We start from the raw sequence: 25418 nt of genomic DNA, 5'->3' as shown, positions 1-25418 counted from the left end.
CTCCCCTGTGCATCCCATTTTATTTTATTTTATTTTATTTGTTTTTTTTCCAGTACCGGGAATCGAACATATGACCTTGTGCTTGCCAGGCAGGTGCTGTGCTGCTGAGCTAAATCCCCAGGCCCCTGCATCCCATTTTAATGATTAGGGTTCAGAGGTGGTTTGTGCTGTTTTTGAAAGACCATTCTGAAATTGGGAATATATGCTCCGTTCCTTCCTTTGATGAGTGTCTCCACCCAACATGGGGCGGCGGACTTGTGAGGGGGTGTCAGGGGACACAGGCAGGTGCAGGGCTGAGCAGGAGCCCTGTGCCCAGGAAGCACTAGACACAGACTGAGTCCATGGATGCCTTCATGCTCCAGGTATTTGTCTTTCAGTTCTTCAACTTCTACTCCTAGCCCATTCCCGTGGCCTTCTTTGAGGGGAGGTGAGCAGTGCCGCCCCCCACACCTGCGCCCAGGGCCAGGCTTGGTCTCCTTTCACCCTGTGCCTGGCAGTGGTGTAGATGCTGTATGCCTCCACGCAGGCCCTCGCCATCTCCTGGGCTCTGTGGAGCTTGGGGCTCGGGGTCCCCTTGAAGCCAGCAGTCAGGCCAGGTCCAGGATAGCAGCTCCGTCCAGGCTTGGGGGCGGGAGGGAAGAAGGGAACCCGGCACTGACTGTTTGTGGGACACCTGGGAAACTACCACACCTTGTTTAGAGTCTGCATCGAGGAGGTGAGTGTGGCCTGCAGGTGGCAGCATTCGGCCAGGGCCAAAGCTGTGGCTTGTTGCCTGGAGGAGTGGTGGGCTTTAGGGTGGGACCAGCGTGTGCCGGGATGCACGGGACCTTGGCCTGGGGGCTGAGTGCTGGCGGTTGCAGACCTGGCTGTGGTCAGCACTGTGAGCACCGAGGCTGGGGCTTGGGCTCTGGGGACCTTGCTGCCCCTGGGTGCCCCCTGACACCGCCCGCACTGGCCTTCCTGCTGGCCTTTGCCTTCAGCTTCCTGCCGTGTGCTCACTACACTGGACCTACTTGCTGGGCCTGAGTGGCTTCGTCACAACCACACATGCAGGGAAGAGGAGACAGGAGACAGGGGCCCAGGGGGTGTGGGGGCCAGGCGGGGACGCAGTGGCCAGGTAGCCCCCGGACCTGCGCTGCCCTCCCTTCCCCTACCTCCTGTGGCTCCAGACTCAGCCCGGTGCCAGGACTGGGTGGGGCTTGGATGGTAGGGCCAGTTAGCTGCTCCCAAGCCCATTCCTCCAGGGTCACATTCCTTCCAGTTTCTTCTTGATTCAAGTCATGTAGTTTCTATTTTTACAGGAAGTTCTCACCTAAGCCCTATAAGGTACTCACACAAACTTCACCATGTTCTCTTACGATCGTGCTAAGCTTTTCTGTTTCTTAGCTGTGCCCACATTTCCTTTCCAGAGATAGTTTTTGTTTTTTTAAAATATCAGTCTTTGGGCTGGGGACTTAGCTCAGCGGCACAGTGCCTGACCGGCAAGCACAAGGTTGTGAGTTCGATCCCCGGTACCAGAAAAAAAAAAAAACACCCAAAATAAATAAATAAATAAATAAATAAATAAATATCAGTCTTCTAGTACCAGGCACATGCCTGTAATCCCAGCACTTGGGGTGCTGAGGCAGGAAGACTGTCATGAGTGCAAAGCCAGCTTGGACTACTCAGTGAGACCCTGTCTCAAAAAATTAAAAAAAAAATCAGTCTTCTAAATTGGGTGTGTTCCTCATAACTGTAATCCCAGCAATTGAGGAGGCTGGGTTAGGCGGATTGCTGGGATTAAAGCAATCGGGCCTACCAACTATTAAACTAGGTCAATGTTTTTAAAGCAGCAAGTGATGGCCCCATAAGGAGTTATGGGGACCGACTTACTGATTCACACTAACTTCATCATGTTCTCTTATGATCATGTTAAGCTTTTCTGTTTCTTAGTGGTGGCCACATTTCCAGATCAAGAGTCTGGGTGCTTACTCCTAAACGGATGGCAAGAACTGAAATCACAGTTGGGGTTGTAAAAGTTTAGAAGTGAGGAAAACTGCATTAACACCAGTGGAGTACAACTTTTACAGGGAGCATTCAAGTGGTTGGTTAGACATAAATTCATTAACTGAGAGCCAAGAAAAAATGAAATGCTACAAGAGGTTTAATGCTACAAGCATGATTTTTTTCATTTTCTCTCTCTTTTTTTTGCTTCTGTTTTTGTGATGCCAAAGGTTGATGCCAGAGCCCTATGTGTGCTAGGCAAGCCCTCTGCCACTGAGCTACACTCCAGCCCTTTTCTATTTTCGAGACAGTGTCTCACTATGTGGTCCAAGCTGGTCTTGAACTCACAGTGATCCTCCTGCCTCAGCCTCCCCAGTGCTGGGATTATAGGTGTGTGCCACTAAGCCTGGTTCTTTTTTATCTTTTTTTTTTTTTTTTTTGGTCTTTTTGAGACAGGGTTTCACTAATGCAGTTCAGGCTGGACTTGAGCTCACTTTATAGCCCATGCCGGTCTCAAACTTGCAACAATCCTCCTGCCTCAGCCTCCCGAGTGCTGGGATTACAGGCGTTTGCCACCATGCCCGGAGACCTCTAGTTTTTATATGTATGAAAATATTTGTATGTCTTTGTCTTCCAATAGCTAGTACAGTAAGTCCTGGACTTAGGAGTGAGCTCTGCTCCTGGAGAAGATTCATAAGTCAGATTCATTTGTAAGTCCAACAAAGTGCATCTTATACACCTTGGCCACAAATATACAAGGTATATTGTATAATTATACACGATTTGACACAAATATACAATGCATATTGTGCAAGGCATAAAATAACCAAACCAAATATACCAAGTCATCCACTGTGATGTCCTACACACACTGCACTGTAGAGGAAGCACACAGCAGCACAGCTGTAATGACACTGGGCAGATGTGTGAGCTGCCTCTGTGCCTTGTGGCATCAAGAAATGTTTGTAATGAGAGGTCTGTTGGTATCTGCGAAAGTTCTCAACTTGAATGTGCAGTAAGTTGGGGACTTACGGTATACAGTTCTAGGTGAAGGGCTGTTTCTCCTCATTTTAGGAAACATGCCTACCAGGGCAGGGCCTTCGTGCTGTGGGGCCCATTTGACAGACAGAGAAGGTGCCAACCTGGCCTGCCTGCCCACCTGGGACCCTTCTGTTAAGGACATATGGGCACCGTTTCAGGCCCCTGGACAGAGAGCTGGGCAGAATGACAGTCAGGGAGGGCTGAGAGGTTGAGTCGGGGGCTCCTTCTGCCCTGGTCACCATGTCTCCTGCAGGCAGCATCAGGCTGTCCAGGCTGATGATGGACCATCTTCCTAGACCTGCTGGGCCTTCCTGGGCACTCACCTGGCCTTTGTCTTGCTGTCTGAGGTACCCGAGGTGTCTGCCAGCCTCTCTATGCCCCCATCCTCGCCTTGTCCCTCTTGTTGGGCCCAATTGCTGCCTTTGTTCAGGAGGGGTGGTGGGACCCGCCCTGTCCTCTTATTGTTGAGGCCCCTTTCCTGGGTGGTGGGGTGGGCAGCAGTGCTGCAGGGAGGGGTGGGCTCCAGCACTCTCCTGTCCTCCGTGGCCACCATGCTCTCCATCAGGGCCTGCTGCCAGCTGAAGGCCACTCTGGGCCTTTGTCTACCACTCATGCACGTGGTGTTCTCCACTGGGCACGTCCTCCACCTCCTGGTGCCCGACATCCAAGTCCGTGGCCATCAAGGTGAAGTGGAAGTACTATCTGGCCAAGCAGATGCTGGCAGAGGTATGTCCTTCTCCGTCACATGGCCCCCCACAGGGTCCTCCTGGGGACGGGCCCTCCTTGGAGCAGACGGTAAAGGCAGTCCAGCCCTCAGCCCATGGCCACCAGGGCCTTGAGCCAAGGTTCCAGGCACCAGTGGCCTCCTGCCCCCTCTTGGAGGTCCTGGCAAGCTCACCAGCCTGCCTCGAAGAGATGGAAGGTAGCAGCGCCAGCTCACCACTCCCTGGGGCTGCAGCTCCTGCCCGCCCCTCCCTCCAGCAGCATGGCCCTGCTTGTGCAGCCTGCTCCCCCTACGGGACACCTCTCAGGCTCTCCAGGGGCAGACATCTGGTGGCCTTCGGGGACTGACCCTGCTGCCCCCACTCATGGCCCACAAGGTAACATCTCCTTTGTACCCCAAGGCTCAAGGGCCCTGTCTGAAATGCTGGGTGTGGTGGCCCTTGCCAGCCTGGTCACTCTCCTGAGTCTGTCCTCCTTCCCTGGGCCTCTGACTCCCCAGCATGGACCCCTCTGCTCACAGGGCCCCAAACCTCAGCCCACGGGGCCCTGTCAGGCTGGCCAAGAGGCAGCCGTCTCCCAGGACACATAGGCTCGTGGACCCTCCACCCCTGGACGTGACTCTCTGCCAATCTGGCCCACGGGACTCGGGTCCTGGCCTCCCACGCCCAGTACCACCACCACCAGCCCTTCACAGGTACCTTTATGCCTGCTGTGCCCACTGCCCTCTCTTGTCCTGACGACCAAGGTCCCTACCTGACTGGGCAGGCCCTGCACCTGCATCCCCACCGTGAGAGGAGGCCTGCTCATCCCAGCCCTCGTCCCAGAGACTTACTGCCCTCCTGGCCGCTGTCAGGTGTCTGGCTGTGCTCCTGTAATGCCCTTCTGAGCAGTCAGGCTGAAGTCAACCCTCTGGGCTGGGCTAAGGGACGGGAGGCAGCAGGTGCCCACGTGGGACAGGCTTTGGAATGGAGCCCTTGCCCATCCCCAGCGGTCCCTTTCTAGGTTTTCCACGATTATACACAATTGTTTTCCAACCTGGGCAGTAAGACCCACAGCTTCGCTTCTCTGTTCTCTTGGCACTGTGGGTAACGGGGTATTCTCCGTGTGTCTCCCAGCACGGCTCTTCCTTCATGGTGTGCACGGAGGACTTCCTCTTCCTCCCTTCATCAACCATGCTGGAAGGTACTCCGCAGGGGCCAGCTTCCGGAGGCTGCAGTTCTGAAGTGTGACGGAGGCGCCCATGGCGCACGCCTTTCCTCCCTCAGCTTGAGGGCTTGAGCCCTGCCACTGCCACACTTCCAGCCTCGAGTCTTGCTAAATTGCTCAGGCTGGTCTTGAATTTGGGGTTCTGTGCCTTGGCCTACTCCGCCTTGCTGGCACTATAGGTTTCTGTGTGGATACACTCCTGAAGCTGGGCTGTGGGTGGCCCCATGATTACGGGAGCCCCCGTGACCTTCTCCACCCAGTGTCCCCACCTCAGCATTACGCCAGAGAAGGAGCTGTGGGATCCCAACTTCTCCCACTGGCTCCGGGGCCTCCTCTGTGGTGCTCCAGGGGCTCCTCCTGGCTGCTGAGTCCTAAAGGGTAATGGGTCTGGGTGCCTGGGCACCTCAAGTTCAGCCTAGGTTCTTTTGCAGGTGTACCCTCTGCACAGCACCTACTAAGGACTGAAAGTGCCACACACTAGGTACAGGCATGGCTGTCTTAGGCAAGAACCAGGCCTCAGGGCCAGGGTACCACTTGCCTTTCCACAGGATCCCCACCACACAGGGACCAGCATGGGTCTTCCTGTGAACCTCTGCACCCCAACTCCACCCCAGGCACAGGCACGTGTGCTGGCCTAGATGCTGACAGAATCCCTGGCTAAAGAAGGGCGAATCTGTAAGAACCCCGCCAGCTCCCAAGTACGGCAGTGCCCCTGACAGTAACAGCTGCAGGGCGGGGTGGACAGCAGGGGTGGGCAGGACCCCTCAGTTGGGGTCCATGGCTGGGTCTCCTCTACCTGGCTCTGGAGGGTGCAGTGGCAGCGCCGAGAACCACCACAACCATGGGCACTTAAGGCCACAGGAAAAAGAATTGTATATACAATAAAGCAAGTCCATCAGCTTTCTGATTTTATTATTGAATTTATAAAATTCCAGTGTCATCCATATTCATGACCCTTTACATGTTTGCATAATAATCTCCAAATTCCAAAGTTAAGGCCAAGGGATGGATGTAGCTATGGAAACACAGGATATGGAAGACATTCAACATGGAGGGACAAAGAGACTCCCGGGTCCCTGGCCAGGGCCTGTGACAGCTGGGAGGTTGCAGGGAGACACCTGGTAGTCGTTGCATTGTACCAACAATAGAAAAGAAGCAAGGAGACCCCAAACAGCTCAGGGCAGGGCTTGAATTCACAGCACTTAGCAGTAGGGAGAGATGTGCAAAATCCAGTTGTGAGAACTTAAAATTGACCTACAGGGAGCGGGGGTGGGGAGTGGGGGAGGTGGGGAACTGGAGATTCAGGAGGATACTAGAAGAGAGACCCAGGAAGAGAGGAGGGGGTGGGCACCAGAGGGAGGCAGAAGGGCTGGGCTGGGGTCAGGGATATGCAACTGTCCGACAGGAACAAGTCCCCAGACCACTGCGGACGGAAGGGGTGACAAGTTATGAGACAGCCCCGGAGACGCAAGCAGCACCCTGCCGTCTCTCTCCGCCCACCAGCCCAGCTAAACCAGAGTCATGGCCTACGGAGGTGAGGCAGGTGTTTCCAATTCCTGCAAGTGGGCACGTGTGGGGGTATGAGACCCCCGGGACTGGGCCCACTTGCGAGTTCTGTAGCCTAAAGGTGTCAAGCCTGAGTTACTAAGCCGAGTGAGACTTCGGGGAAGTGTCCTAGTGGAAGTGCTGGAATCCAGCAAGGCGGCTGTGAGATGGGTAGTTTGGTCATTCTAGGAACCCAAGTACCTGGGCTCAGACAACCTGCCATTAGGCCTGCTCAGTCCCCACACGTGGCAGAGATGCCTCTGCTTGGGACCGCTTTTCCTTGTGAGGGTGACCAGGGGCCTGGCCAGTGGTCCAGCACTCAGCCACCTGCCACACCCCTGAGGAAGGGCGGACTCAGCTGGTAGGGCTCTCAGCTGCTGGTGCTTTGGTCCTTATCTCACTTTGCTCCTTGGTGCAGGCTAAGTGACAGCCTGGCCCCAGGACTGTGAAACCTGCCCTCCCTTGCTTCTGAGCACCCTGCGTTGGGCCAGCCACAAACCACTGGCCTGAGGGTGGGCACTGGCCTTGAGCTCGGCACCCACCAGCCCTGTGGGCCCCAGCGATACAAACCATGTGGGCAACGCTGGCCCTCATGAGACCACTGTACCGGTGAGGTAGAAAGAAGGCAACTGGACAAGAGGTGTCTGGGGAGAGCGGGCATGGGGCCGAGGATGGGCTGAAAAGCAAGTGCAGCCATCCTCACTGAGGAGAAAGCATCCATCTCCCTTGCCCCTACACCCTACGAGTCTCAGGCCACACTAAGCCACAGTGGCAGCCACGGGGACCCAGGCAGCACACACACAGGTAGCCTCGCCTCCAGGCTCTGTGCACCAGGCTAAGGGGCTGAGGCACGGCAGAGACCCCCAAACAAGCATAACCAGGACTGTCTAAGGTCCCAGGTGACCAGCTGCCTCAGACGACTCCTGCTCCCAAGATGGTCCTTCCTCCCACCCCAAACACCTGGCACTAGGCAGACCTGGCAGCTGAAGGTCTGGATGACAGGCAGGGGCAGGAGTGAATGGGAAAGGAAGAGGGCAAACGTTTTGGCTTTTATAAAGTCAAGGAAATTTATTTCCTGAGGTCATGACACAGGAAGTCGACTCCTAGCCGCTGCTGCGGAGCTCTGGTAATGAAGGTCAGAGTGCTGACCACATGCTGGGTGGACAGGAAGCTGGAGTCTATGTGGTCATGAGGTGCTCAATTACCTTGGCTTAGTGTTTCAGACAGTGGCGCACCTGTCCTGGAGCAGTGTCGGAGGCAGACGCCGAGTTGCTGGGTGCCGACTGGGCCTGGAGGACGGCCACATGGGGCCGGCCCGCCAGGCGTCACTGCAAGACCTCAGGGAGGGGAAGAGCGTCAACTCATCAGGGTCCAGCTGCTGGACTGGGTGGAGACATACTGCTGTACGGGTGGGTGCAGGTCAGCAGGCTGGAAAGGTTTCTGCTTTTTGATCATTATCGTTTGGGACCCCAGGGGAGGGTCTTGGGGGCCACCTGTGCCCCAAAGCTGGGAAATTCCTCAGAGCTGCTCATGTCAGGAGCCTGTGGAGAGGGAGTATGCAACTTCAGTATGGGTTTATTCTGCCTACACTCAAGCAGCATCCAAAGCTGCTGCCACCCGCAAGACACTGGTCCCACCAGCCCACGACTGTCAAGGGCAGAGGCAGCAGCTGCCCATCTCCCATGTGTGCTGACCTTCTCACTGCTGCTGGCCCAGGGGGCGTCCCGCACCACAAAGCCCTTGGACGGGGCCTTGGCCTCCTCGTGCACTGGGGGCTTCATGTAAACCTGTAGCGCCTCGCTGTCTACCACGTCAGCCAGCTGTGGACAGGGGTGGCATGTCTGCCTGTGGTCCAAGGTGGCTGGCCTTTGCATGGCATTCCCTGGGAGGTACAGAGGGCACCCACCACATATTCGCCCCTTCCCCGCCAGTCACCACAGGCTTTTGGTGGGGTCTGGGGTCCCAAGATCCTGCCCACTCAGGACTCACGTATTCTTCCTCAAGGTTGAGGATGTGGTCAATGGCCTCCTCCACATTCTCTGGGAGCCCCGTCACAGTGACACAGTTGGGGTCAGGGGCTCCGCTCTGGGGGAAACGAATGTCCACCTGGAAGCAGGACAACATTGTTGGGTGGTCGGGGAGAGTGGGTCTCCCCACTGCTGGCTTGTGGGGCTTACCTTGAACTCATCCATGATTTTGCGGATGGCTTTGCCACGGGCACCAATGATGCGGGCATGGACACGGTGGTCCAGGGGGACGTCCTCAGACACCATCTGCTCAAGCTCACCCACGATCTTCAGGATGGCATCCCGGGCAGCTTCTGTGTTCTTCTCATACCCAGTGATGGTGATTTGGTCCTGGGGCTGAAAGTGGAGAAGGCAATTGGGACACACAGCTTAGGTACTGCATAGTTTCTTCTCTATGTGAAACCCACAGCATAAAATAAAGAACAACAACAACAAAAAAAAAACCAATAAAAGGGAACAGGAACATTGCTCTTTTTCGAAAGAAAAGGGGACTAAGAAATGGAGGGGAGTGGTAGGGGATGTGAAAAACAACTGAGACATGCTATGTACGTATGCCAACTCCCCAAGGTAAATGTAATCATTATGCACTGCAGACATATACTGATAAAATGTAAGTGTTTATAAGACTAACCCAAACCAAGCCAAACCAAGAAGCATGAGCATAGTGCACAGGAGGTGGGAGGCCCACAGGGATGACCCAGTAGGGCTGGTGCAGGGCTTGGCCCAATGCAGGCCTCACCTCAGGGGAAATACTCACCATCCGGACAGCACCCATTCAATGCCTGTCCATTCCCAAGCCCCACTCACAAGACAGTCAAATACAGGACTAGAAAGGACACTCCATGGAGATGTGGACTCCAGGGAGGCAGAAGCAAAGCCCTCAGCCTGCAGCTTCCCACTCCCCTGCCCACCAGGAGGATTTCCTGCTCCATCACCAGAGAGCCCCTGCTCTGCGTGACCCTGAGGTGAGCAGACAGACAGTTCCCGCATACTGCAGGAAAAACAGTAACGATGACCCATGATCCTCAGGACAGATGCAGAAGTGGCAGGTCCATGTGAAAGAACAGAACATGCAGAGATGGGCCAGAGAACGAGAGTCAACACCCCGAGACACAGCAAAAGGTGGGAGTGTGAGGAATTCCCATCCAGACTGAGAGGAGGGTGAGGTCAGCAATGCCACAGGGCCAACACTGCAAGTGAAGAACTCCCAGCGAAGGGCTGTGTATGAAGAAGGGTATGCCTGCTGACCCTGAATATCAGCTAACATGGTCTAGGTGCAAAGGTAAAACAACATGGCAAGGGCAGCAGGGGCACAAGTTTAAGACAGCCAAATTCCTAAGAGCAGTCAGGATAACCAAAGATTCAAGTGAGAAAACTAGTCGTATAAATACATCCACTACAGGCACCGAGGTAAAGGCAAGCAAAGGCACTGAGAAAAACGTCATTCGAAGGAGGAGCCCAGGGAGTCGAAGGCAAGGCCTGAGGGGATCCCAGCCTACTGGTGTCCAGGAATGAGGTGTGCAAGTGATCGTGAAGACAAAGGAAGAGCGAGAACTGCAGACATGCTTGAGGGCTGGGAGACTTGGCCAGGTCCCGTGGCCAGAGTGCCTAGTGAGCTGCTGGGCTTCCAGGGCAAACAAGGCAGAGTCGCCCACACCCCAAGAGCAGAGGCTCCACTGAAGTCAGGGCGGCCCCTGGCACCCATGTGTATGAGAGCAAGCCAGAGAGATACGGGGCAGCAGGGGGCTGCAAGGAACCAGACCCTGCTGTCTCGGGCCGTCTGCCTCCTGAGCCCCGACAACTGGGGAACAGTGTGCGCCTGCAGGTGTGACGGCTCAGAAAGGACCAGCTGAACTCTGCTGCTCACCAAGGAGGGACCAAGTGGGCACTGAGGAAAATGGCCCAGGACCCCAGAGGACACACGCTGTCCCAGAAGCCTCACCCAACTGGCAAGGGCAAAGACAGCCAAACCTGAAGCCAAAACTGGATCCGCAGAGACCAGCCACTCACTCTCAATTCGGCCTACTTTCAGCCAGAACATAAGTTTAGAGTGACTTCGCAGGACAGGGAAAGGTCACAGTCCGAGTGCCCCTAAGATGCTCAAACCCAGCATCTCAGCTGGGTCCCTCCTTACCTGGCTTCCATCATCCTTATCCGGAAACTGGATGTTCACATCATGCTCCAAGCGGATTTGGGTGATCACTGCCCCTTTCCTCCCAATAATCTTGGGATGATATTTGGGGTCTACAGTGACATTCAGTTTGAAACTCCTTAGAGCCTGTAAGTGAAATGACAAGCATGAGGCCTCACTTGGGAGAGCACCCCATCTGCAGCTGGGCCATATGCCCCCATGGCCCACTGCCACCAGGTCCTTAGCCATGAGTCAACCCTCTGGGTCCCAGAGAGTGAGGTGTCTCTGCCTGGCCCTTGCCACCTCAATCACCTACTTAGTGTGGGAATAAGAGGCCATGCCCACTCTACCTTGAGCACATTTTCTTTTTTTTTTTTTTTTGTACTAGGAATTGAACTCATGACCTCAGGCTTGCCAGGCAAGTGCTTATGCCACTGAGCTACATCCCTGGCCCCCAATAAACAATGCCTTTTAACAGTGGGTTTTTTTTTTGTTGTTGTTGTTGTTGTTTTGTTTTCTCTGAGCACATTCTTTAACTAAGGATGCTCTGACCACTGCTGCCCACCCATGAGGGCGGGCTCTGGACTCAAGCCTGACACAGCCAGGCAGTGAGCTGCTTGAGCTCTTGGCCCTATTTCCCCATTTGTGAGTCAGGGATCTGAGGAAGTCTGTTGGAAGAATGTGTTCTGGGTCTGTCAGGGCTGGGTCTGGATGAGGCATGAACAGAGCACTAGGAGTGTCTAGGGACAGATGGCCCCAAGGCCTGCACAGGGCCTGCTCACACCCGGTAGCAGGCTTGTGAGGGTGAGCAGGTGGAGGCACAAAAAATGCCCTGCCCTGGGAAGAGCCCAGGACTCTGACACATCTGCATTAGCTCCTGGGTGCTGTGCCAGGGGCAAGGCAGGGTCTTACCCACTGCGAGCCAGTCTGCAGCCTAGGGCCCAAGCCCCACCTTCCTGCAGGGAAGATGTTTCTCCTGATGTGGCTGAACTGCAAATTAACACAACAGCCCCACTCTGTCTCTTCTCATTACGAGAAGAGTGTCTTTGCCCTGAGCACCTTTCCTTCCCCAGCAAGCCCTCAGGCCCCAAAAGTCGGCAGAGTGCCCACAGTGCCCCCATCCCTGCCCCTGGTGGGCAGCCCTGTCCCCACTCACCCGGTCTTCTTGCTCAGCCTGCAGTTCTTTCACACGCTCCAGCAGCCCTGCCTTGGCCCTGTCCAGATTGGCAGCAAGGCCTGTGATGGCGATGACGTCAGACTGCAACTCGGGAGCTGGGACATGTATGTTCACCTGTGCCACGGACACAGAGCAGAGCAGGTTTCTGAGCCCACAACAACACTGAGTCTGTCTGGTCTGGGACCACAGCCTGAAGCACAGGAGCCAGAGGAGAGAAAGGAGGCCCACCCAGCAGGAGGCCCACCCTGCTTTTGCAGGCAGTCTCTCGAGCTCACCTCAAACTCGTCCATCATCTTGCGGATCCCGCTTCCCTTCTGCCCAATGATGTAGCGGTGAAGGTCAAAGGGTACCTCCACTTCAATGGTGACTGGAACGAGTGCCTGGAGGGAGGATAAGGGCAGAGTGGCCCAGGAAGCGACAGGAAAAGAGCTCTGCTGACACCAGTGAGCCCTACTGCCACTGTAACTCGTGAGGGACAACACAGGACGAGGAGCCCATGCTGGGGCACATTTGCCTTCCTGAACAGCTGCAGGCTAAGGCACTGGGGAGAGGCCTGATTCCTAGCTGCCCCTGAGGTGATGAGCACTCTAACCCTTGCCATCCTGTTTACCTCTGCAGTCGGCTCCTTCACAGCATGTACCACATGTGAAGTGCGCCTTGGCACAAGCGCTGATGTGCACAGTGCTGGGGGAACACTTAAAGGATGGACACCGAGGCTGGTGATGGTGATCCTATGGCACATGTGCCTAGTCAGACAACAGTCATTTATCCTCAACTGAAACCTCAGCCAGGCGTGGTGGTGCATGCCTGTAATCTTAGCACTTGGGAGGCTGAGGCAGGAGGATCACTGTGAGTTTGAGACCAGCCTGGGCTACAAAGTGAGCTCAAGGCCAGCCTGAACTGCATAGCGAGACCCTGTCTCAAAAAACACCTCAGTATTCAAGTTTAATTGCAGTGTTGCCGCTTTAAAATAAATAAGCGGGCTTTGGGTTGCAGTTTGGGTACTCCGTCTCTACAAGGTTCCCCATCACTGACGTAGGTAGCGCCCCACAAATGCTTGCTGTAGAAGTGGCTCACCATTGTAATAACCCTGGACTGGGTGACCCCCACCTCCTAAGAGGGAGATGTCACCTTTACCCTACTGCCCATGGGTCTCAGAGACTGGACTCCACATTGCTGCCTGGGGAAGGGGACTTGGGCCCCAAGTCCTGTTGAAAGGAAGAGCCCTCCCTGGGCCCTACACATCGAGGCACCTGGCACAGCCAGATGCTTGTACTTGAGGACCCCATGACGAGATCCACTGTCCGCCATCACTCAGGTGGCAATGGGCTGTGGGGAGGATTTGGGGAGGCAGACAAACCTCCAAAGCTTCCTTGGCGGCCTCACACTTCTCTTTCCGGCCAGAGATGGTGATGATGTCGCACCTCCTGGGCGAACCGGGGTCAGCCTCTCTGCCCTCACTGGCTTCGTCTCCATTCTCCTGGATGGTGTGTTCCATGCCATGAGCTAGAACAGAGGAAGAGGGCAGCTGACAGCTGCTCTGACGGTCTGGCTCTGCAGCACACACTGGTCTGCATTTTGAATCCCTTGTTAAGCATCTGCTACATATACTGGCGGGAAGCGGGAGGAGTGCCTCACTTGTCCTCCAGGAGATCACAGTATGGGTAGGGAGAGCAGAAAGCCCACGTGGGGCTTCCCAGCTTGGGAGACATTGACAGCCTCCCAGGGGGGCCATGAGTTCTGCACCTCCGTCCTCACCTTCCTATGGTGCCCACAGCAACCTCAGAGGTGTAAGGAGGCACAGATAAGCCACAGGAGTGTGCAGTTCCACTGTGTGGGGAGACTGACTTCTAGGCAGGAGTGGGCCCTGGCCTGGTCCAGATGAGCCAAGAGGCAGTGAGGGGGACCATGAGCGAGATGCCAGCACAAGCCTGCAGCTCCTTGTGCCAAGGAGTAAGAAAAAGCTCCAGAGGGATGATGGGGACCCATGAGCCACCTGGAGACCATGCATGCACCAAACAACATCTGTCCATGGAGCAAGACAGAACCTGGAGCCCATGTGATACAAAGCATGAACAGGAGACTGACAGGAGACAGAAGAACATGCTGCCTGAGGATCGCCACCCTAGCCAAGCAGCAGTGAATGCTAGCTGGACTTTAGGCCTGACTTTGACGAGTGTGCTATGGTTGTAGAAGACAATTGTCCTCGTTTTTAGAAAATATGGGTAAGGGTGTCTAAATGTTACACTCAGACCGGGCATAGTAGTGCATGCCTATAATCCCAGCACTTGGGAGGCTGATGTAGGAGGATAGCTGAGAGTCTGAGGCCAGCCTAGGCTACATACTGAGTTCAAGGCCAGCCTGAATTACATAATGAGATCCTGTCTCAAGAAAACCAACCAACCAACCAAACAGACAAAACACCCAAACCCAAACATCACTGAGACTCAAATGATTCAGAAGAAAAAACAAATGTGTAAAAGGGGAGGAGTCCAAAAACAACCCATGACTCTGAAGAGAGGCAAACAGGTCTAGTTTTTCTCCAAAGTGTGAATCATGCATGATTTAACTCACTGCCTGTACAAAGCACCTGTCTTTCCAGGAAGATGGAGGGTATACCTGATGAGCCCTGTGGCTGTCAAACCAGCAGAGAGCAGAAAGCAGAGGCTGCAGGGTCACAGGCTGGACCATAGGCCAGCAAGGCTGACCCCAGGAGCTATGCACACCATTCACAAGTGCACAGCTGGTGAGAGGCAGCCACGGTGCCCACACAGACATCTTTCTACCACACCTGTTTCCTCTGCTCCCACCCGCCTGCCTGTCGCTGAGCACACAGCAGAAGCAAGCAACAAATAGGTCACCTGGTGCTGAAAGGCCCTAGGAGAGCTGCTGCCCTCTCTCATGCAGACTACTGTGGCCCCCTTGTGGGGACATGCTACCTGTACCGCCACAGTTGAAGTCACATGACATCCCAAGAAGCAGGGGGACTGAGCAAGGGCTTCCAGCCTGTTGCCCTAGGAACCCTGCAGCAGCCCATCAGCAGAGACCGAAGATGGCCCCGAACTCCTGCAATCCATGGCAGTGTTCACGCATCACTCCAGCGCTAGGCTGAGTTGGGTAGGAGGGCCACAGGGATGTGGACAGCAGACTTGCTGGTGGCACTCACCAGGGGTCTCCTCTCTGTCTGGGAACTTGATCTGAACATTGTAATCCCGAGTGATCTGCTGGATCCTGGAACCTTTGGGGCCCATGACAGATCGATGGAACTTCTGGGGAATAGCACACTCCACTGTCACTTGAGCCTCCTGCAGAGTGGATGCAGAGAGAGGAGGAAGTAAGGGTGAATTCCTCAGGTCGGTGCAGCACTTTCCCTACCTTTCCTTGGTACACAGCTGTCCACTTTAGGGGAACCTAGACCTCCTTTATGACTGGGTGGGGTAGGGGGAGTAGGCCTTCTCTGGAGCAGGTCCCACAGGCAGAAAGCACTACACCATGTTAACCAGGGGCAGTATAGCCACACTGGCTGAGAGGAACCTTTTTTTTGTGTGATACTGGTACTAGGGAGGACGGAACCCAGGGGTGCTCTACTACTGAGCTACATCCCTAGCCACTTCTGTTTGTTACTTTGAGGGAGGGTCTTGCTAAGTTGCCCAGCCTGGCCTTGAACTTGCAATACTACTTTCTCAGCTTCCAGAATAGCTGGGATTTCAGGCATATGCCAGTGTATCTAGAAAGAGGGACCTTCTGTGGTCACAGTTTGGGGCTTGGTGAGGGTGCCCCAAGCCACTATCAGGTTGTGAGGCGAGAGGGAGCATAAGCCTGTGCTCTGCAGAGTGGTCACCAATGATGAGTGCTGACACCGAAACCCCAACTCACCAGGTCCTCGATGATCTCCTGGATGCGCTTCTTAGCTGCTTCCACGCAGTCCTTGGCGCCCTTGAGGGTGACCTTGTCGCTCTGTGTGCCCGAGCGTGGGAAGCTGACCATCACTCCACCATACTCCTCAGCAATCTCCCTCAGCACCTGGCCCCTTCTGATGACAAAATGGCGGTGGTGCTTGGGGTCCACCAGCATGTAGTCTTCAACCACGTTGTCCTGTGGCATTCAAAGAATGGAGGATGAGCTGCCACACCAACGATGTCCGATGGAGCCCACAGCCAAGGCCCTGCTCCCTACCAGGTTCTGGATCAGGGCCTCCAGCTCCCTCTGTGCCTCCCGGACAGCGTCCTCCTTTCCTATGATGGTGATCAGGTCCTGGTCCTTGTCCTCTGCAGCTGGGAATATGATGCGGGCTCCGGTGCTGTCACGCACCTTGCGGATTTTGCCTCCCCCTTTACCGATGAGGAATTTGTGGTACTCTGGCTTGGCTCGAATGTCCACAGTGAAACTCTTGGTTTGCTGCAGAAACAACTCTGTGCGTGTCAGCCCTACCCCACTTGCCTGGACCACAGTGCAGAGAACGTGCATGCTAGAGGACAGTGGTGTGGAGCAAGCGCCCCACAGGCCCCAGAAGCTTGACACTACAGCAGTTCTAAGGTTCACTTCAAATTGATGTGCTTAACGGACTGCACATGCAGCCAGCCTCTACCACGACTGAGCACACAGGCTGGGAAGCCCAGTCCTGTTGCTCAGCAGCAGTGACCGAGCCTCTCTTGGCTGCCCGATCGGCTGAGGTGCAGCCACATGCAGCATGAGGTGTGGGCAGAATGCACCCCTGGAGAAATCTTGTCCCAGCAATCTGTACTCCCAGACCAGTGCTCCTTCCTTCCTTCCTCCGTCCCTTCCTCCCTCCCACAATCCCAGCGTGACAAACTGGCCCACAGGAGACAGCAGCACCCTACATAGTTTGGAGAGTCATAAGCCCAGGCCACAGTGTACAGAGAGCTTTCAGGCTGTGGTAGCACAAGCCCCGTGTATGACACCAGGGTATCAGACCCAGCAAGAGCCAGACGTTATGAGTTTCTGACAGACACCAGTGCCTTTGACAGACTCATCTTAGAAAGTGGTCACGTGTGGACCACAGGGCCATCTTTTGCCTTCCTGTAGACCCGACACTGGCTCACAGAGCACAGAGGAAGGACACAGGGAAGAAATGGACAGCTAGCACACAAACTGTTAAACACCAGGGCTTTTTTCTCTTTCTTCTATGGTCCTGGGGATGGGTTAGAGCCTGGCACTGAGTATACCCAACCCTTTTCTTTTGAGACAGGGTCCTGCTACGTAGTACAGGCTGGCCTTGAGCTTGCAGAGAGCTCCTGCTCAGTCTCCTAAGAGTGCTGGGATTACAAGCCTGTGCCACCATGCCCAGCCCTCAGCCCTTTCTTATTTTTAGATAGGGTCCCACCAAGTTGCTAAAAAATTGTGCAAACGGAGTCTGAACTTGAAATCCACCTGCTTCAACTTCCTAGAGGGCTGGGATTACAGTCGTACACAACCACACCTGGGTAGAAGTTTATTATTTTTTAAGTGCTGGTTTCATCAAACATCAAGAGAATCTACTACAGTGGAACCTTGGTTCAGGACCTTAATTCTTTCCATGAGTTTGGTCACAAACTGAACTGGATGAGAACCAAATCAAATTCAATGCCTAGGTTAGGTTCAGTGTTGAGTTTATGAGAAATGTGATCTGGTTCTTGTCCAATGTGGTTTACAGCCAGAACTGTGGAAAGAATTAAATTTCTGAACGAAGGCATCCATGATTCTTTGCATGGTCATAAATAACAACATTATCTAAAGGCTAAAGAATCAGGCAAACCCAGCCCAGCAATATGGTAAAAGATAACACTAAAACCATGAGGGTTTACCTCAGAAATGCAAGCTCAGCATCTATCAACACGACATCAAAATGACAATGATGATGATAATAAAAAAATCTACAACCGCATGAGGAGATACTGGAAAAGCACCTGACAAAATCCAACACTCCCTACAGAGCTCTCACAAACTTGGCACAGAAGGAAGTTTCTGGACAGACAGCAGGGAAGGCTGCCGCAGGCAACACCATCTCCACATGCAGAAGGGAGTCTGGAGAGGTACAAGGATGAGCTTCTAAATGAAGACTGTGTACAAATTCAGATGCATTTCCACAGGCTAAGCACCAAATGAGGCAAAAAGGCCCACATACAGTATCACTAAAAACAGAGCTATAAACCAAATGCCCCGTCTGCTATGTCTGTATGCTGAGAACCATAAGCACCAGTGAAGGATAAAGGGCCTGAAGAACTGGAGGGAAATGGGCCTGAAGTGTGGAGACTGCTGAGCTGCCTGCCCTCGCTGGCTCCCATTTCCAGACTCCACTCATCCCAAGCAGGTGCGAGTGTTTTCTAGAAACTCGCAGGCTGCTTCCCAAATGCAAGACAGGGAAAGGGTCTGGAGCAGCAACAGCAGTGTTTAATAGCAACAGAGACAGGATTTATGCCAGCTGACCCATAGATGTCCTGCAAGGACAGTTACTCCGAACCCAACATGCTGCTGAAGCAAAAAAACCAAAGCTAGACCTACAGGAGGGTTTGGATGAAAGGCTAAAGGTGATGCTCTGAAGATCCCGGGCGGGGTGTACCACTGCATTTTGATGGTATGGTAATCACATGACTGTCAGAACTATACAAAAAGAATCTTTTTTTTTGTCTTTTTGAGACAGGGTCTCGCTATGCAGTTCAGGCTGGCCTTGAGCTCACTCTGTAGCCCAGGCTGGTCTCAAACTTCCAACGATCCTTCTGCCTCAGCCTCCTGAGTGCTGGGATTACAGCCGTGCGTCACTATGCCCCGCTACAAAAAGAATCTTGAGTTTTACTCTAAGTCATACTTTAAAATAATCCTCTCCTGAAAAAACCCTTAACTATGTCAATGAGTAACTTTTCCATACTGTCTGCACGGACATTTGGAAGTGAGCAGCAAAGCCCCAGAGGCATAAAGCTGTACCTTACAGCTGCTTCCAGACCTGAAGGAAGGAAGGGTGCTTAGGGTTTTCAACAACACCAAGAAGAATAGGGGTTACGGCTCACCTTCTCCTCAGCCAGGTGCAGGAGCTGCTTCTTCGCCTTCTCCACATCCGAGGAAGGGCCTCTGATGACAACGGTGTCACTTCCGGAACCTTCAACAGGAAAGTGGATGTGGACCCCGCCACACTCCTCCATGATGGAGCGGATCAGGCGGCCCTTTGTGCCAATGAGAGAGTTATGCAGCTTGGCTGGGATAGAGACCTCCACCTCAGCTATGTTTGCCTGAAACCAAACACAAGCAGCAGGAGGGGTCACTGTGGTGTAGCGAGGAAAGGCCACCAGTGTGGCTGGTGTGGGAGACGACTAACCAAAAGGGACCCAGAACTGTGCACAGGTGTGCTGGGGTGGGGAGGGCAGCGTTGGTCACAGTGTGGGAGGAGAGCTGTGACTCTGGCTCCTCAATCAACAGCAGAGGTGAGTCCAACAGAGCTGTGGGGCAACTCCTCTGGCCAGTGCTTCCAGCCAAGTTGAAGTAGCATAAACTGAATTTACCCCTTACTTGAATGGGTGCCTTGCAAGACACAGGTGACAAGCAGAGACAAGGAGAGCTATGTGACTGTCCCAAAGGTTGCTGTAGCCAACAGGGGAGGGGCACAGGCAAAAGACCAGAACCCAAAGGGGAACAGCACACAGAAGGAACCTGAGCTGAGGGCAGCACTCAAAGCCCGCCTGAAACAGCTCACACTGCCCTGGATATCACCTCAGATACTCAGCCTGGGGCCCAGCAAAGCCTGGGGCTGTGTAGCCTTGGCAGGCAGCTGGGCTGTACACCTTCCTGGCCGGTCTCTCTGTGGGCAATACCTGGTCTGGCTCAACCTGGCTCCCTCTGTACCTAACAAATACTAAAGCAAGTCCTAAAAGGAGCACACAGCTCCAATGCAACTAAGCTCATTTAAAAATATTAAGAGGAATTAAGAAACAACAATAATAAAGTCTTGTAAAGAAACTGGCAAAAACAATTTAGAATAGAAAAAAAAAAAAAAAAAAAAGAAACAACCCAGAAGTAACGTAAGTACTAGGGTCAGCAGACCAAGCGTAGAGGACAGGTATTTAACCACATGTGTCTGTTTTCAAAAGTCAGGTAAGAGTCAAGCATGGTGGCACATGCCTATAATCCCAGAATTCCAGAGCCTGAGGCGGGAGGATTGTCACAAGTTTGAGGCCAGCTTGGGCTACATAGTGAGTTTAAGACCAGCCTAGACTGTGCCTCAAAAAAAAAAAAAGGAAAGACTGACCATGCAGGGCACTGGAAACATAGATGATACAGTGTCTACAACGCCCACACACAGAGAAGGGAGGTCAGCTGCTCTAACACTGCAAACAATGCACCTGAAGGGCAGGACTAGTAATATCCAGGTAATTCGGTCTCTGTACCAGGAGACCACCCGGTTCACAAGTCTGCAAACAATGACCAAACAAAACCTCAAATCTGATAAAAACTTTAAACCCATACACCCAAGTAGCTCCATGAACATCACTCAAAGAAAACAACAGAGACACCACAACTGCTCAAAAATGGAGATACAGAAGATTTGGCATGCACAAAAAAAAGCTGTGGCAGCATCAGATTTCCTGTGGAAATGAAGTCAGTGAGCAGACCCTGAGCTGCGTTCTGAGGGGAAAAGACAGAAACCCAGCCTAGAAACCCACACACAACACAACTGTCAGAAACGAAGGAGATCCAAGGCAGGCGGATCATGGCCATGAGTTCTAGGCCAGCCTGAGCTGCATAATGAAACCCGATCTAAAAAAAAAATAGAGAAAATGAGTGCAGCAGAAATCATACCTGAGAAACATGGAGGGTACCCTCCACAGAGAAAGGCTGAAATATGGCCCACAGCAAGTAGCTGGGGGCTGGCTCCAGGGATGGCAACTACTGCGAAATATGGGAGACTGTTTATTATTTCAGTCTCTTCAAAGAACTGAACTTTAAACCATGGATCAGTGACGTTCTGTGGGGTATGTAACACATGATGAAGGCAAGACCTGGAGCACAGAGAGGCAGGCGTGGGGTGAAGGGGCACACGGTAACTGTGTGGGACTCAGCTACATCCGCTGTGCAGGCAAAGGAGACAGGTCAAAAGGACGCTCAATCCAAAAAAAAAAAAAAAAAAAAAAAGAGGAACAAGAAGAGGACAAACGGAAAACAGACTTAAGAGGGCAGACTGAAATCCAACTATACAGAACAGCCCCTTTCAACAGACCAAGTGCTGGGACGGGGAGGAAGTTAGCATCTAATGGGCTCAGAATTTCTTTTTCTTTTTGGCTTTTTTGAAACAGGGTCTTGCTATACAGTTCAGGCTGGCTTTAAGTTTTTTTTTTTTTTTTTTGTGGGGGGGGTCTTTTTGAGACAGGGTCTCGCAATGCAGTTCAGGCTGACTTTCAGCTCACTTTGTAGCCCAGGCTGGCCTCAAATGCTCAATGATCCTCCTGCCTCAGCCTCCTGAGTGCTGGGATTACAACAGGTGTGTGCTACCACGCCTGGTATGGGCTTGGAATTTCTGTTTAGGATGATGATAAAGTTCTGGAAAAGGGACAGAGTGATAGCTGTACAACTGCAGATGTATTTAATGCCACTATATTACACTTAAAAATGTTAAATTCTATGGTATATATAGTTCACCACATCAAAAAGAAAAACAAATGCAATTTAACCGAATTTGTTAAATATACACAATAAAGGTAAATAAGTGTGATATATCAAATGCATAAACACAAATATAAATAGCACATTTTAAAAATCAGAGATCGAGGCTGGGGATTTAGCTCAGCGGCACAGTGCCCGCCTGGGAAGCACAAGGTTGTGAGTTTGATTCCAGGTACCGGGAAAAAACCCAAACCAAAAAACAACAAAAAAAGTTTAAAAGCCAGGCATGCGCCACCACGCCCAGTGCAAAGAATATTTTGAGATAAAAGGTCATTTTATGGTGACACAGACTACATTTGCCCTGAATGAAGGAAGCAGCAGTGTAGACAGTAAGGATCATATGGGAATACTATCAGCTTCATGCTCAAGGACTTGACCCCTTAGAGCAGAGGAAACTCCTTACAGACACTAAACCCAAGCAGAACAGATAATCCACCCACAGGGAAATGCCATCCTGCCATGAGCTGGGCAAAGCACCACACATGCACACAACACTAGCAAAGATGAGACCACTCCATGCATGGCAGTGTGGAGTGTTGAGGATCCACTTGCAGAGTGCAGAACACCCAGACTCAGGCCTCATGCACACCCACTGAGGCTGCAGGCAGATTGGGGGCTGCCTGGGGTGAGTGGGGGAGGGAGGCGAGGGTGCCAGAGCAGGGCAGGGCAGCTGTGATGCAGAGGGGTGAGGGTTTTATTGGGGCAATGGATGTATTCATTGGGATGATTCCTCAGGTACACACATCAGGATTATCAAATGGCACACTGCCTGTCTATGTAGCTTATTTTATGGTTTTCTTTTTTTACAAAACTGAAGAAAAAATAAGCACTTTCATATGTGATTTTCAAGTTTTTATAAAAATGAGCAAAAGAAAATGCCTAATATGGGCCGGCGATATATATATAGCTCAGTGGCACAAGCACTTGCCTGGCAAGTGCAAGGTCCTGAGTTCGATTCCCGGTGCCAAAACAATGACCCTTGATGCTTTTTAATTTCCTATCACTTTGTCTATAACTCTGTATTGTTCTTACGCTATTTTTTGTAAATGGATGTCCATTTGTTAATATGTTTTCCTTCTTTCATTTTTAAAATAAATTAAAAAAAAAAAAAAAAAAAAAAGGAAAAGCCTAACAGAGTAAGTACCCCAGCCTGATGCCATGGCTATGGGGTCAAGTACACGGCCATCAAGAGACAAGTGTCCAACAGCTGCCAGTCAATCTGTTGGCACTGCCTGCTTAAGCCACAGTGTTCTCATGAGCTGTGTGGGCCCTAAGACCCTGCATGCTTGCCCTGGAGGCCCTGCCAAGAGTTCTCCATCATAGGAAGTGGGAAAGGCTCCGTCATAAAACACCTCCATTACCAGGTCTTTCTGGATGGACAGAATTCGACTCCGTGCAGCCTCGCAGTTGGCACGCTTGCCTGTGATAACGATGGTCTCAGAGTTGCTGTTCTCTGCTGGAAGGTCGATCTTGGTGTTGCTTTCTTCACGTATCTATGGGATGTGACAGGAACATGAAAAGCTGAGGAGAGTCCTCCCACAGTGGATGCCCCAAGCATGGGACTGGAAGGCCCAGTTCCTCTTTCCTGTGTACAATATGGGGGGTGGTGCAGGGCTAAGGGGATGGGGCATGAGGAGCCAAGGCCCAGGGGACAAGCCAGTCACCTTCTTAATGTTTGCACCTCCTTTTCCAATGATGTTCTTGTGAAACTGTTTGAAGATTGGAACAGAAATTGAGTAGCTGTTTTCCACCTTAAGAATAAAAGAGCAGCATAATTAACCACCATGCCAGAGAGTAAGCCTCTGTTTTCACCAGAATTTGACAAGGCGAGTTATGGACAAACAAGGACATGGAGCCTCCTTTCTTTCTCACATTCAGAGGTTCATCATGAGGACAGATGAGATAAGTTGTTCGGCAACTAACCAACCTGGCATGTTTTATAGTCATACCATCTAAAGTCCTCTCTTTCATGAATAGTAAGTAGTATGCAGCAAAACCTATAGTGTGCTAGCCACACATCTACAATCAGCAGCAGTCTTGTCTCCACCATGCTCTGGGGCTGAGGAAGGGCTCAGAGTCCATATCAAGGCAGCACTCAGTTCCTTTGCTTGGGAATGGTGATGGTAAATTCCAACTATCAACCTGATGAGGCTGGAGCTGCCTAGGTCACTAGTAAAAAGCACACTGCTGGTGGATGTGTCATGACCTTGGGAACTACATCTGGTCCCTGGTCCCTTCCTCTGTGCTGCTTCCCAAAGGCCTTTTACCGTGTTCTTGCCTTGGACCCAGCTGACCATGGGCTGAAGCCTCTGGGACTATGAGCCAAAATAAACCTTTCCTCTAGTTTAGGTATCTGGTACTGTGTCTCAGTAATGGGAAGGCTGACCAACAGAGGAGTCCAGCACACGGCTATGCAGCAGCTCACAGAGCCAAGAGGCCCTCACTGTCACCTCCCAGGGCAGGCATCCACTCACTGCAGCCCCCTCAAGTGACCACGGACAATGGCAGTGTATGGCCTTACCAGCAAGCCCTCTTCCACACTTTCTAAACCTTTTCCCATTTCAGATTTTGAGAAAAATAATAAATAAATAACTCATTTCACTTGTGCAGTCTCCCTATTCTTACTGCATAGGACACTTTCTGTACCTAGGAATCTGAAGACTCTTCAAGGAAATAAGGTTATTGGGTACGAGAAAGGAGAAATCTCCCACATGAATTGTGTAACACAGAAGGGTTAGCAATTACAATCAGTCTGGGCATTCAGGTATTGAGAGAGATGGTACCGCCACCTTCTTCCCATACCTGAGATAACAGACGATTCCCAACACTGGGCTCCAAGAAGCAGAATCAGGAGTGCTGATGTGACCCTCCCCCACCCCCAGCACTGCTACACACCAAAGGGTGTAGAAAGTCCCCTACCAGGTCTGCCACCATCTTCTGCATGTACTTGGTGCATTTTTCCACTTCATTCTTGGGCCCTCTGAGTTGGACAATGTCACTTTTTTGTGCTGGGTCTGGAAAGTTGATGATAACCTACAACAAATCATCAGAACTGAGTTTGATTCTTAGGACTGGGTGTCAAAATGCTGAATTCTTCTTAAGTATACATTACGCTACTTAAGTATACATTACACTACTCTTTAGAGTGATTAAGAATGCCTTTGAGCCTGGGGATGTAGTTCAGTAGTGCAGTGTTTCCCTAGTACATAGGCCTACTGCAAAGTATATAATAAAATAAAAAAGAATGCCTTTGGCAAACCTTTACCTCTGGGAATTTATCACGAATTTCACGGATCCGTTCACCTTTCTGCCCAATGATTGTGCGATGAAATCTCTGCTCAATGATTAGATCCTTGGTACGCTCATTTTCCTGAAAATATGAAGTAGGCAGATGTCATTTATCATAAGCAAGCTAGTAAATCTCCCTTATAAACCAGGAGGCATTGGAAGCCAGAGGACCATCACCACACAGCCTAGCTCTCACCAGCAGTAGGTAAGATGGTGTCCAAGAAGCTCCCTAAGTCACCCCTGGGAGCCATAGGTCATTGGTGCCCATGATGGATGTCTGCTCCAACAGCAGTCACAATCCAGTTATGCTATTAGCTCCCTGAAGAAAGTACAACGGAAGAACTGACCACAGGACCCTTCAGCCAGATGTACTATGAGGGAAGTAATGATCATGGAGTTGGCACTTGTTTCTACTGAACTACAGGTGAGCCCAGCTTTGCTACTTAAGAGGCTCAGCACTCTGTAGAGCAGGGAATGCTCCCTCCTGCACCACTCCCCCTGCACAGGTGATTAAGAAAGGATGGTTCAACATGCACTGAACCCACAGGGGTCTCAATTTCCTCCACAGGCCTTAAAATATAAGGCAAATACAGAACAGGCCAGCTGGAATCCTGGGAAGGAAGACCAGCCTAAGCAACGTTCTAAAGAG

General features: G+C 52.1%; 1 protein-coding gene across 3 annotated transcripts in view; it reads right to left on the bottom strand.

Moving 5' to 3' along the window:
- Positions 1 to 7539: 7539 nt before the first annotated feature.
- Positions 7540 to 25418, bottom strand: part of Hdlbp (high density lipoprotein binding protein) — a 61292-nt gene continuing 43413 nt past the window's right edge. For all 3 annotated transcript variants that reach the window (XM_005411130.2, XM_005411132.2, XM_005411131.2), the window contains exons 13-28: positions 24747 to 24851; positions 24401 to 24514; positions 23146 to 23232; positions 22843 to 22974; positions 18838 to 19056; positions 16010 to 16231; positions 15710 to 15928; positions 15000 to 15138; positions 13194 to 13339; positions 12109 to 12213; positions 11813 to 11947; positions 10660 to 10803; positions 8676 to 8861; positions 8488 to 8604; positions 8193 to 8318; positions 7540 to 8039 (exon numbers count right to left, since the gene is read on the bottom strand). In XM_005411130.2, coding sequence (XP_005411187.1) covers positions 7953 to 8039; positions 8193 to 8318; positions 8488 to 8604; positions 8676 to 8861; positions 10660 to 10803; positions 11813 to 11947; positions 12109 to 12213; positions 13194 to 13339; positions 15000 to 15138; positions 15710 to 15928; positions 16010 to 16231; positions 18838 to 19056; positions 22843 to 22974; positions 23146 to 23232; positions 24401 to 24514; positions 24747 to 24851 — 2283 coding nt within the window. In that variant the 3' untranslated portion in view covers positions 7540 to 7952. The remainder of the gene's footprint in view (positions 8040 to 8192; positions 8319 to 8487; positions 8605 to 8675; positions 8862 to 10659; positions 10804 to 11812; positions 11948 to 12108; positions 12214 to 13193; positions 13340 to 14999; positions 15139 to 15709; positions 15929 to 16009; positions 16232 to 18837; positions 19057 to 22842; positions 22975 to 23145; positions 23233 to 24400; positions 24515 to 24746; positions 24852 to 25418) is intronic.

This window comes from Chinchilla lanigera, unplaced genomic scaffold (genome assembly GCF_000276665.1).
Source record: "Chinchilla lanigera isolate Chin_1 unplaced genomic scaffold, ChiLan1.0 scaffold00141, whole genome shotgun sequence".
NCBI lineage: Eukaryota > Metazoa > Chordata > Mammalia > Rodentia > Chinchillidae > Chinchilla > Chinchilla lanigera.
This window is presented reverse-complemented; position numbering and strand designations above follow the sequence as displayed.